The following is a 13,773-nucleotide window of genomic DNA, read 5'->3' on the forward strand; positions in this document are numbered from 1 at the left end:
CCACCAGTTGTTCCATGGAAGAAGGATGGGTAATCTTCCTTGTGATTAACTGCTTCTAGAAATCCGTTGGAGAAGCACTATGACTTGGTTCCAACTTGATGGCACACTACAACTACAACAACAACAACAACTGTGCACTTGACAGTTTCATAAACTCTCTGGAGGCCCAGCTGTGATTCAGACTTCACTCTGGCAGTCAGTGAATGAGGAGTAGGTGGAGTAAACAAGATCTTTAAAGGCAGACTTTCGGTAGTAAGCCTGCTAAAGCAATGAGAAAATGAATAGAAACAATTTCATAGCTGTTTTTATCTTCCATAAAATGTAGATAAAAAGAATGTTGTAGCTAGTTAAAGATAAACCTCCATAGACCACTGCCATCTCATATAGTTGTCTCTCCTGATGCTTGCTGTTTGCATGACTTTTCATACCTCTTTTGTGCAGTAGCAGCTGGGAAGACTGGTGCTTGATATGCTTGAGGAAGAAATAGTCCAGGAAGGTATCAAGACTGAAGATAATGATTATATTACTGTAATACTGACAGTTCAGGGCATTGTCACTATCAATTTAATAATAAGAGCAATAGGTTGCTTTGTAAACTATGGAAGTGTACTGTGGTGTTAAGGGTTTATTGTACAAAATGACTTTCCTAGCCATTGTATTTAACTTTGCCATGTAGTTGGATGGAAATATGTAAATAGGGTGTGTTAGACTGTTCACAAGGGAATTGGCTAGTCTCACCACTAAACAGAGTAGACTCAGTGACTGATTCAGGAGTCTCACCATAAACAAAGAAGAAGCAGACATACAGTGTGCCCCCTTTGGGGCCAGAGATTCTTTCACCAGCTAGACCTTCAGCAGCAGGAGTGGCTGAAGCAGAGGACCAGAGTCCCAACATGGGACAGAGCTGACCTTGGGACTGCTACCCCTTAAGACACCAGAACTGAGAGCCTTTGCCCAGGGTTCCCGGAAGATGGAGAGGTGGAAGGGGGGCATAGCTTCAGGACTAAGAACCTGTCTAAAGCCAGGAGGCTCTAGGTTGAGCACATTTCTGAAGCTATCCTGACTGAGTGATTTTATTCTCCTACTAACTGAATTATAGCCTTTTAACATCCCAGTATGGTTTGGTGTGGTCTATGAGCTATCACATTGGATTTTGAATCCAGTAAAGTAGTAAGATTGGTATTGGGATGAATAGAAAGAGGTTTGAGAATGTGGGGAACATGCCTGAGCTCATGGAAATTTGTTTTGTGTTGGTGGTGTTGTGGACAGGGACAGTTCCCCTTAGTGAGTTGGTAAAGGTCAGATATGGCCATCCCATGTGGCCTTCGCTCTTACACATCTATCATGAGTGGCATGCTTTTTCAGAGAGACTTTGCCAATTAATGAAACAGATAGGAGGTACTATTGATGTATTACACAAAGAATAATAAGCTCTCAGCTAGAAAAAAGAATTTATCTTCTACTTTATCCCACAATTGCATTCCCACACAAAACTCATTCTTGATGAAAAAAATGTGGTGTGATATCCCAATGGCTTCACAAGTGTAGAGATTTTCTTATTTTTCAAAAATTTAATAATGTTTTTCTTTTTCCACTAATGAAGTTAGTGAGCTCTGGTAAGTAGCCCTTTGGGAATTGAGTTACTAACCCAAAGGCTGCACCTCCCTGGAATTTCAAATCTACCAACAACTCCTTGGTGAAACGTGGGCAATCTCTTGTTCGATTTACAGCCTGGGAAACCCAAATGAAGGGCCAGCTGTGAGTCAGTTCCAACTTGGTGACGAGTGACTTATACCTGAAGTTACTGTGTTCATAGGAAAAGAAACCTTAATTTTTAAAAGAAAATATCAATACTTACTTTTGATCAACATCAAGTAGAAATGGAGTGGGCAAATAACCCTGGTGCTAGACGATAAGACATTCTGTGAAAACATCTCTCTCTTTTCTTCACTAATGATGTGTGTGCTCTTTCAGCTTTCCTCTTTATGCACCATTAAATAGATTTGCTAAGTTGTTTAGTAAAAAAATCATATTGCTTCCCTTATTTGATTGGATTATGTTACTATTTTAATATATAATTGTAAAATTTAAATCAAGAATCATATTAAAATCTTTTGGTAAAAGAAAGGCAAAATAGCCACCACCAATCTCTCTATTTGGATTTTTGTGTATTGCTATTATTCTAGAAGTTACGCCACAAATATTTCAAATACCAGTATGCTGAACATATTTTAACAGAGCTTCTAGACTAAGACAAACTAGGAGGAAAGCCTGGCTATCTCTTAAAATATTAGTCAATGGAATTATCACAAGAAAATATTGTCTGAGATATTGCCTGAAGATGAGTCCTTTAGGTTGGAAGACACTCAAAGTACGTAGTAGCTGTAACAGTGGATTGTAGTATAACAGTGAGGATGATGATGATGACACAGGACCAAGCGTTACTTCATTCTGTTCTTTGTGAGGTAGCTGTAAGTTCATGGCTGAATCAATGGCCGTCAATAATAGGATAAAAATTACTTTAAGCCTGGATAAAGAACTTAAAAAGAAATGGATTCTCCCTTGTTTATTCTTCAATTTAAGTGATTTAAAAAAAGTAAAATTAATTTTCTTTCTCTTCCCTTTTTCTTCGTATGTACTGTTATATATGTGATGTATGTGTCTCTCCCTCTCTTCTGTTGAATCTAGCTATTTGAACGTATCTTTGCACTTAATGGAAAGTCTAACATACTGTAGATGCCTGACTTGGTAATGGACTAAACACAGCAATCATCATTCTTTAAAAATGGGAAAATCAGAGTAGTAATATTTGAACAGAATTCTGTATGAATCATTAAGATTTATAAGACATAATTTTTATTATTACTTTGGATAGCAAAAGTAGAGCTTTGAGAAAATATTTACATATTTTAACTATTGTTAAACATATCACATTTATCTCAAAGCTGATATCTCAACTATTTAATCTATAAGTGTGTTTTGAGTGCTATTCTACTGACAGTCACATTGTTGGATACCTTGATCTGAGTCATATGCTGCAGACTTGATTTTACATTTGGACTAATTCTCTTCTTCCTCTACAGGAGCTGACCAAGCGGGAGGTTGAGTATATTGCCCTATCAAGGGATACCACTGAAACGGATCTCAAACAGCGTCGAGAGATCCGTGCTGGCACGGCTTTCTACATCGATCAGGCAAGTTCTTATCATGCTCTAGCATTGACATCAGGTCTATATGAAATTGATTTTTAAAGTAGAAGAAGAGTACTCATGTAATAATGAAAGCTAGCTCTACTGTGCCCTCTAGACAGATTTATTTAGGCTTTTGGGTTTCCTTGTTCTTGAAAATGTCCTCTTTGTTGAGTACTAAATAAGAAACTTAAAACGAACTTAAAAGTTCCAAATGTTAGCCTAAATCAATAGGCTGCTACCTTAATTTACCATAATTTCAATTTTGTTTCACTTCTAGCCCACAGAAACCTAAATTTGATTAAAGAAGTAGGGAAGTGTTAATATAGAAAGTTCTCTAACCCTTTTATTATATATTCTTGATTAAATCAATTAAGTAAGATGTGATGATACTAAATATATATTACCAGGAACTATACTTTTTTTTGAACGGGCGTATCTTAAATTCCCACTAAAAAGGATTTTTTAAAATATGTTAGTGAAATTTATTCTTTTTTTTTAACTATGTTGCTTAAAATATTACTATTGCTCTTAGAGCAACTAATGGGGGGGAAGGCAGAGCCTGTAAACAATTCATAGAGAAATTATTTCAAATGCCCAATAAAATTATAAAATATTCTGACCTTCTTGATTACACAAATAAAAGTGAAAGCAGTGCTGAGCTGTCATTTATTTTTGGCCTCTCAGATTGGCAAATGTGCTAATATTCAGTGATAATAAGGACGAAAGGATTAGGAAACAGTATTATAACGTGGATGTGAACATAAAATAATGTCATTTTCATAAAAAATTTATATTATCTATTAAAAGAGAAAAAAATTGCACATTTGAACTTAAGAGTTATGTTTTTAGTAATTTTTCTTACAGATATAGTCACACAAAGCACATATATTATACAATCAGTGATATTTATTATAGTATTCTTTAAAATTATGTAACAGTATATGTGAAAACTGTAATGATGGACTTTTAGCAGATATTAAATAAATAAATAAATAAAGCATGCAGAAATTTCTTATAATTAAAAATGAGATAAGAGATGTAGAATATATTAAATCAGAAAAATAAAGCTGCAATGTAGAATATATAGTATATTCCCATTTTGTGATTAAAAAGAAAATAAGTGCATGTATGTTGATATTCTTGGGTGCTTTTGAGTTAGCTATGACTCATAGTGATCCTGTGAACAATGGATCTAAACCTTGCCCTGTCCTGTGCGTCTTCATCATCCCTGATATACTCAAGCCCTTTGCTACAGTCACCGTGTTGGTCTTGTTGAGTGTCTTCCTCTCTTTTACTGATCTTCTACTTGTCTTTTTTCCAAGAACTGGTGCCTCCTAACAACATGCTAAAATATGTGCGGTGAATTTTACCGTCTTTGCTTCTAAGGAACACCTTGTTTGCATTTTCTCCAAAACAGATTTGTTTGTTCTTTGGCAGTCAATTGGGTTTTCAGTACTCTTCTCCAGTTGTTTTTATTGTTGTTGTTAAGTCCATCGAGTTGCAGGTGACTAAGTCTTCTGTCATTGTTATTCATTGTCCAACTTTCAGATTCATAACAAGTAATTAAAAAGTTAAAAGTAATTGAAAAAACCCTAGCTAAAACAGGTACACTTTCTTCTTTAAGCTGATATTATTGCTCCTTTGCACCTTGGAGAGGTCCTTGATAGCAAATTCTCTCAGTGTGGCACATCTTTTGATTTCTTGGTTGCTAGTACCAAGAGTGTTAATTGTGTATATAAATGAGATCAAATCATTGACAGCTTTAGTCTTTACTCCATCTATTATATTGTTACCTCTTGGTCTAGTAGTTCCCACATTTATTCCCTTTCCCAAAATGTGATCTAATAGAATATAGAAATTATTGGAAAATTTCACTAATAACACACAAAGAATGCTGAAGATTAGTAAAAAAAAAAAAAAAAAAAGCTAGAACAATACAGCAACAGAGAACTTCCAGAAATTCAGGCTGCATTTAGAAGAGGCTATGACATCAGGGATATAATTGCTGATATCAGATGGATCTTGGCTGAAAGCAGAGAATACCAGAAAGATGTCTATTTTTTTTTTTACTATGCAAAGGTGTTTGTCTATATGGATGACAGCAAATTATGCCTAAAATGTAGACGAATGGGAATCCCAGGGTACTTAATTGGCTCAGGCAAAACTTAAATCTAGACCAAGAAGTTGTTAACTGAATAGAGCAAGGGAACACTGTACGGTTTAAGATCAAAAAAGGTGAGTGCCAGGATTTTATCTTTTTTCCAACCTATTCATTGTATTTGCTGAACAAATCATTCAGGAAGGTGCATTTTATGATGTCGAATGCGGTATCAGGATTGGAGGAAGATTCACCAAAAATCTGAAAAGGGGAAGGAAGGAAATTGCTAGGATAGCAGAGTATAGTGGGCAGATGAGTGGGTGAAGGTATAGGAAAGATTCAGTGGAGACATGAAAAGATAGGCATAGATCAAGAATAATTGCTTATATAAAATGTAGTATATAATAAAAATTATATAAACCACAATTGTACATGCATGAAATACAAGATATATTAATTATAGTATGCAAAACAATTAAAATATTAGAAGAAAAAAAATTTTTTTAAAAAACCCAAAAAATCTGCCTTATTATGCACACTACACAACCTTGCTTGCTGAAGGTGAGGAGGAATTGAAATGCTGCAGACGATCAAAGGTCTTCAATAAATGTTGATATATACAGTAAAAATATCCAGAATAACACATAAGAGAAAATTAAGAGAGATTCCTCATGCAGAAGTGACGTGTAGAGTTTTTAAAATTGAAATTTTTGGTATAAATCTGCTCTGGTGTGGCTTAGTGGTAAGGAGTTGTGCTGCCAACCCAAAGGAACACAGTTTGAATCCACCAACTGCTCCGTTGGAGAAAAATTAGTGATCCCCTCCTGTGTAATTTATTGCCTCTGAAAATGTCCTGGAGTTAACTGCTCTTGACTCTACAGTACACAACAACAATGCTATTATTTTATAATTAAGATAGTATGATTTTATGAAGCCCTACTGAGTGACAAGTTGATGAACAATATACTCGTATTGCCTCATAGATTACTATCACACAAGGAAAAAGGTTGTTAAAATCCTGATGTAACAGTAATATAAATTTTTTAATAATGATGACCAAGTTTAGTATCATATAGTGAAACAATCTGAGAATTTCAGACTTTACACAATTACAAAACAACTTATAAAATGAAGCACACAAGTCCGTTTTAGAAAAATTCGTTTTGTTCACACTATGCCAGAAATCATTTAATAGATTGTTTCTAGTTACAAATGGAAGGAAAATGTGCCATTAAAATGGACTAGAGTAAAAATTGGCACTTCAATTAAGTTATCAAAGTTTTAATCAAGTCATAAATAATAGGACAAACTTACATGATGTACCTTCCTGTTGTTTGTTGTTATGTGCCATCGAGTCGTTTGCGACTCATAGCGACCCTATGTACAACAGCCCTAATCCGTGCTCTATCCTGTGCCAATCTCATTGCCTCTGACACACCCATCCCAAGTGCCCCAGTCACTGAATCAGTCCACCTCACAGAGGGTCTTCCCCTCCTGCGCTGTCCCTCCACTCTACCCAGCATGGTGTCCCTCTCTAAAGACCTGTCTCTCCTTACAACATGTCCAAAGTATGTCAAACGAAGCCCCAGAATCCTTGCCTCCAAGGAGAAGCCTGGTTTAACCCTCTCAACAATGAATCTGTTTGTTTTCTTGGCAGTCCATGGTACATTCAATACTATTCTCCAGCACCACAGCTCAAAGGCATCAATTCTCCTTCTATCCTCCCTGGTCATTGTCCAACTCTCTGATGCATAACAAGTGATTGCAAAAACCATGGCCTGTATCAGGCAGACCTACATACTGCCAGTGTAATACTCTTGCCAGCAATTTTTAACAATTAACAACAGATCTAGAATATGTGATATTCTGTAAGACAACAGCACAGATACTTAAAATTTTCAGTACAATGAAAACTAAAAATAGGCAGGGACTCTTTCACACTAAAATAATTAGGCAAGGGCAAAGATATAATCTTTTGTAGTGATAGATACATCAAGATACATAGAGAAGTTGTCAATGATTTTACTTTAGTTGGATCCATAATCATTACCAATGGTAATAGTCAGGAGAATTAAAAACATTACTGTATTGGGGAAATCAAATGTTGAAGACTTCTTTAAAGTGCTAAAGAGCAAGGATGTCAGTATCAAAACTTAAATTCGCCTGATGCAAGCCATAGTCTTTTCATTTGCTTCCTGTGCATCTTAAAATTGGACAATGAATAAAGAGGGCCAAAGAAGAATTGATATCTTTGCATTATGATGCTGAAGAAGAATATTGACTATCTCATGGACTTCCAAAAGAACAAACAAATCTATATTGGAAGAAGTGTGTTCAGAATGCTCCTTAGAGGCAAGGTTTGTGAAACTTCTCTCACAGTCTTTGGACATGCTCTTAGAAGGGTCCTATTCTTGGAAAAAGACATCCTACCCAGAAAGGGAGGAGGTAAGTGAAAGAGAGGAAGGCCCTCACTTGAACATGAAAGACTTTGTGAGGATGGTACTGGATAGGGCAAGGTTCAGATCTGTTTTTCGTAGTCTGGTCAACTCAGTAGCACCTAACAACAGGAAATGAGAAAATCAGCGCCAGAGACCACATGATAGAATTAATCATCAGATTATTTATCAGACATACTTCCCCCCCCCAATTATATAATCAGTAATGTAAAAAGAAAAAGGACCTTGTGGGTCGTGCTGCAAAGAGGGGAAACTATCCACGTTCACGGCATCTATAACAGAAAACCAATTCCCATGAGGTCAGACAGGTCCCCCATGCTCCCATGCTTCTTTCTACTCATCTCACACCAATCTTACTGCCTTGCTGTGTCCAAAATCCATCGTGATAGCTCACAGACAATACAGAACCAACCATATTGGGGAAGTTAAAATGTTATAATTCAGAGTTAATTCACTGAGCAAAATGCCCTCCTGTTTCTCCCAAGTTATTTAGTTGGTTTTTTTTTTTTAAATTGCAGCTTTTGAGTGTAAACCCAACACCCCTTCCTGATTAAGACACTGAGCAAAATTGAAATAGAAGGGCATTTCCTCAACATAGTGAAAAAATACATATGCAAAACCAAAACCCAATATCATTCTCAGTGGAGAAAGATGAAAAGCATTTTCCTTGTGAACAAGGACCAGACAAAAATGCCCATTGTCACTTCTATTCAATATTGTATTGAAAATACTTGCTAGCACAATACAACAAGAGAAGGAAATAAAAGGCATCCATATTGGCAGAGATGGTTAAAATCTCTCTATATGCAGATGATATGAAGTGTACACTAAAAACACCAAGGACTCAACAAAAAACCTGTTAGAGCTACTAGACCAATTTAGTAGAGTGGCAGGATATAAGATCAATATCCAAAAATCAGTGGGATTCCTCTACAGTAGCAAAGAGAACTCAGAGAAGGAAATCAAGAAAGCAATACAATTTACAATAGCCAAACACAGATTGAGATACTTGGAAGTGGACCTAACTAGAGACACAAAAGACTTATACACCAAAAAACTACAGAACATTTCTGTGAGACACAATAAAAAACCTAAATAAATGGAAAAATGTCCCTGTTCATGAATAGGAAAACTCAATATTGTGAAAATTACAATTTTACTAAAAGCAGTCTATATGTTCAATGCGATTCCAATACAGATACCAAATTCATTTTTCAAGGAGATGGAGCGGAAAATTGTGATGTTTATTTGGAGAGGAAAAGACCTCAAATAAGCAAAGTACTTCTGGAAAACAAAAATGAAGTGAGAGGCATAGCAGTCCCTGACCTGTTTTTAAATTTTAAAAGGTAGAATGTTATTTCAAAATGTCATTCTTTACTACCTTTTCAATACTATTATCCTACTAGCCATTTTGAATAAATTTCAAATTATTTTCCTTGATTAATGACCATAATACTAGTCATCTATATTTTAAAGTACCTTTAATTCCCCCTGCCTCGAATTGCTTTGATCTTTTATAGTAACATTGTGTGGTGTCCCTTAAGGATCTGTTCATTTAGTAAATGAGGACACAGGGATCTAGATTAATTGTTTGCCTGAGGTATTATATCAAATCAGAAAGGCATCTAGAACAGGGGCTTAGACACATCTTGATTTGTAGGTCATGCAGCTGCTTTTATCTTAAACTCCTTCCTGTCCGTATGCTGGGTTGCTAAAACTGTGATATGACATAGAGAGTCAGGAGCATCTTACTGTATTTTTTTAAAAATTTCTATTTGAGAAAATTAGGTTCAAAAGTTCTTAAAGAAGCTTCAAGACAGGAAAAGATCTTTATAGTTGGTCTAATTTCTGCTTTGAGACACAAGCGAAATTTGTCATTCCAAATAAAGTATTTATAAAGCTTCCTAATTTTTTTAAAAGAGTTCAGTAGGAAAAATTAATCACAATTGTTGTTGTTGTTGTTAAGTGCCGTTGAGTCATAGGCAACTATAGCGACCCTATGAACGAAAGTCCTCGACACTTGCGTGACTTTCATCTTTTCTCCAGGTTCTTAGGGTTTCTGGAGGCAAGCTATTTATGGAAGTGGATGCCATACCTGCTTTCAAGCTTGTGTGAATCAGTGAGCTCCACCAAACACTGTCCACCATGGGTAACCATTATCAAATTTGACACATCAGTGTCATAGTGTTCAGCTTCACAGTAACCACGAGTTACCTCTGTATGGCAAGTGGACACACCAGGGCTATATGACCTAGAAGAACGTTTGATCAAAAACAATTAAGAACAGGCTTGAGGGCCGTGGATTAGAGTCACCCACCTTTAGCTTGGTAGCATCACTTTTGGTCCACTAGGCCAACTAATCTCTATGTTGTTAATCTGTTTAAAAAAAAATAAATTAACAACAATAGAAAAAGAATATTAAAATAGTAAGCCTAAACTTCTCATGTTGACAATTAAACTTACCCACTTTGGATATTGCAAGAAGTGTAGGCATATCTCACTATCATCCATCCTGTAAAAATTCCTTCTGAAATGATATAACAGCATCTCGAAAGGACTGGTTGTATTTTTATTCCATGTGCGTTAAAATCCTTTTAGCCAGCTTTGTATCATGATGGTATGGCAGTCAGAGTTTTTGTCTTTGAAAACACTGTAGTTCCACTAGGGAAATGACACATGCAAATGAGAGAACAAGGGGACCAAGGGGAGGTTCTGTGTTGTGATTCCACATGCACACACAAAAAATAAAGGGGGGAGGACATCGGTGCAAGAATGTAAGACATGAAAAGCTCTGGTGGGCACATAAATGGTCACCTTTCCCCTCTACACTATCTCCAATTAAGTGATAATAGTCTTTCTCATTGCTATTGAGTTGAAACCAACTCAACGCTAATTCTCCAGTGGGTTTCCAAGGCTGTGAATTGCTCGAGAAGAGATTGCTGATTTTTCTTCCTTAGAATCACCCACTGGTGGATTCACTCTATCTGAGAGGCTTGGCTGTTTGGTTATAATATGGTTTAATGATCTCTTGATACATTAGAATGTATTAAAGGACATAGTGCCTTTGTTGCTTGATTTATTCAGTTATTTATTTTCTTTTTCTCCCCTCTACAAATGTAATCAGATTTTATTACTAAACATTGATGGTACTGATTATTTTAATCATCTTCTGGATGACTTTAAGGAAGAATCTGGAAGTGAGGTGATTTGAAGCAGTAATTAGTATTATTTATGCAATTTCTATGTTTCAGGTTTTGTTAATAAATAGTGTTTCTTAGGGTATTCTTACAGCCAGTATTTTTATCCTAATTTTAAAAATAAGATTAAATTTGCATACACTATGAATGGTAACCATGTAACTGAAGATGAAATTGGGAGGTAATTTAGAAATCTTGGATGATTCTTTCCTTGACAATTATTTGTCTTACTTTTTTCCTAAAATATTATCTCAGTCATTATTTTGCAATCTTTTTCTTAATTCTCATTTTTGTAACTTGTTACAATATAAAGCATCTGTTCTTATTGCCATTTAGATTATGTATAAAATGAATAAATAATTTAGCATTGAATTAGTAACAAAGCTATTAGGAGGATTTTTCTTTTTAATTCTTAAGATATACTTAATGTCATTAAGGTATGAAAATTACTGTAAGACATTTTAAGAGATGGCTGATTCAGCACTTCAACAAGAAAAATGTAAATAACTCAATCATAAAATATGCACAGGATATGAATAGGTATGCTACCAAGATATTCAGATAGCACACAAATATCCTGTTACTTGTCATACTTTAATTTACAAATATTAGTATCTATTAATGATCTGTTAATATAATCTTATAATTACAGTATTTGATTACACAATTTCCCTCCTTTTCCCCTCCTTACCCATCCCTGACCATCACTAGAGAATATTTCATTCTGCTTGTATGCTTTTCCCTAGCTATTTTTATAATAAGTGGCTCACATAGTATTTATCCTTTTATGTCTAGTATATTTCACTTAGCATAATATCCTCTATGTTCATTCATTTTATGCAGTGGTTCGAGAATTCTTTAAAAGTAGAGGAGAGGTTTTTTCTTAGGGGTTCTCACTGTATGCAGCTAGGTACATACATTTTAGTCTTGAGAAGTGGTGCATCACCCACCAGGTTGTCTGACGTCACTAGGTCTCATCTAGTCAACGGAGCTGCAAAGCAACCTTGTGAACAATAGATCGGAACCCTGCTGTGTCCTGCAGGGTACCATCCTCACCATCGCTGAGACGCTCAAGCCCATTGTTGCAGTCACCTTGCCCGTTCATCTCGTTGAGGATTTTCCTCTCTTTCTTTGACACTACCTTTCCTGTTGTTGTTGTTGTTGTGTGCTGTAGAGTCAGAACTGACCTGTAGCTGACTCTGGTTTTTCAGAGGCAGTTAATCACACAGGAGGAGATTGCCCTTCCTTCTCCCATGGAGCAGCTGGAGCATGAACCACATGCCTTCGAGATTGCAGCACAGTGTCTTGCCACTAGCCCACCAGAGCTCATGATGTCTTTCTTCAAGGACTAGCCCTTCCTGAAAAAGTGTCCAAAATGTGGGAATCAAAGTTTCACTATCCTTTCTCCTAAGGAGCATTTTAGTCATACTTCCTCCGAGACAAATTTATTTGTTCTTTTAGCAGTCCACAGTATATGCAACTCTTCTCCAGTGCCTTAATTTGAAGGCATCAGGTCTTCTTCTGACATCTTTATTCATTGTCCAATTTTCTAACTCATAAGAAACAACTGAAAATAACATAACTTGGGTTAGTTAGATGCAATTTAGTCTTTAAACAAACAAATGTTCTTGCACTTTAGCACCTTGAACAGATCCTTTACAGTAGATTTCTCCACTGGAGCACGTCTTTTGACTTCTGGACGGCTGCTTCTGTGAGCGTTTGGAAATTATTAAACATCATCATTAATATCACATTCAAGAGGTCTGTAGAAGGTATCATCCTTTTACATCTAGCACTTCTTTCTCTACTTTGTGGTCATAGCAAATTCGTTAGAATAGATCAAAGGAATCTCTTATGCATTTGGCTTCTCTTTCTGGTCTCTTCTTTTAATTTTCTCTGAGTGCCTCTGAAAATATTCAGTGCAAAATAGGCAGTAATATATCAGATGTAAATACAAGTAGATAGGTTGTGTTTTCCCACATTGTAAAGAGTGTCTTTCTTGGTCCATAATTGAGAAACCACTGAATTTTTTTATATCTATAATTCGAATTTTATTTCAGAGAGAGTATATTTCGAAGCCAAAGAAATATTTAAGGAGTTCTGGTGGCTCAGGAGGCATAGTACATTCATTATATGTTATTTTACTGCTAATCAAAAGGTAATTGTTTGAATATAGCAGCCACATCACAGGAGAAATAGGGGACAGTTTTCCTCCTGTAATGATTTCCCTATTTCTTGGAATTAATAGCAGTTATTGGTACAATGGTTAAGTGTTCAACTTATAACTGAAAAGCTGGTAGTTTGAACCAACTCCGAGGCTCTGTGAGAGAATGATTGTGTCCTTTGCACAACCAGCAAAATTGAGATTTTTAAAAATTTTTATTCTTTAGGAGCTCTTAAGTTACTTCTATACATTTTCGTTTCATTTGAAAAAACAATGCTTCTACAGTGGAATGGCTGTTATTTGATTACAGTAGCATTGCTGTTTGTGGGATCAAACTACGTGGATTAATTATAAACTTGAAGGATTATTCATGAAATGTTCTTATTTTAAAAGTGAGATGATCATCTTCGGTATAATGTAGCTTTTACAATATTTTTCAGCCTTTGTGGTGTTCAGATTAGAGGTTGGATGGGGAGCATGAAGAGGGGAAGGAGTTGTTGCTGTTGTTATGTGCCGTTGAGTCGCCTGCGACTCATAGCGACCCTATGTACAACAGCCCTAAACTCCGCTCTGTCCTGTGCCAATTGCACCGTCTCTGACACTCCCATCCCAATTATCCCAGTCACTGAATCAATCCACCTCATAGAGGGCCTTCCTCTCCTGCGCT

General features: G+C 36.0%; 1 protein-coding gene across 1 annotated transcript in view; it reads left to right on the forward strand.

Annotated features, from left to right (window-relative positions):
• Nucleotides 1-13,773, forward strand: part of VWA8 (von Willebrand factor A domain containing 8) — a 519,526-nt gene that overhangs the window by 79,791 nt on the left and 425,962 nt on the right. The window contains exon 4 of the mRNA XM_006884567.1: nt 3,084-3,194. Within this exon, the coding sequence (XP_006884629.1) occupies nt 3,084-3,194 (111 nt within the window). The remainder of the gene's footprint in view (nt 1-3,083; nt 3,195-13,773) is intronic.

Source organism: Elephantulus edwardii, unplaced genomic scaffold (assembly GCF_000299155.1).
Source record: "Elephantulus edwardii isolate Elephantulus edwardi_28Jun2011 unplaced genomic scaffold, EleEdw1.0 scaffold00036, whole genome shotgun sequence".
In the NCBI taxonomy this organism is placed as follows: domain Eukaryota; kingdom Metazoa; phylum Chordata; class Mammalia; order Macroscelidea; family Macroscelididae; genus Elephantulus; species Elephantulus edwardii.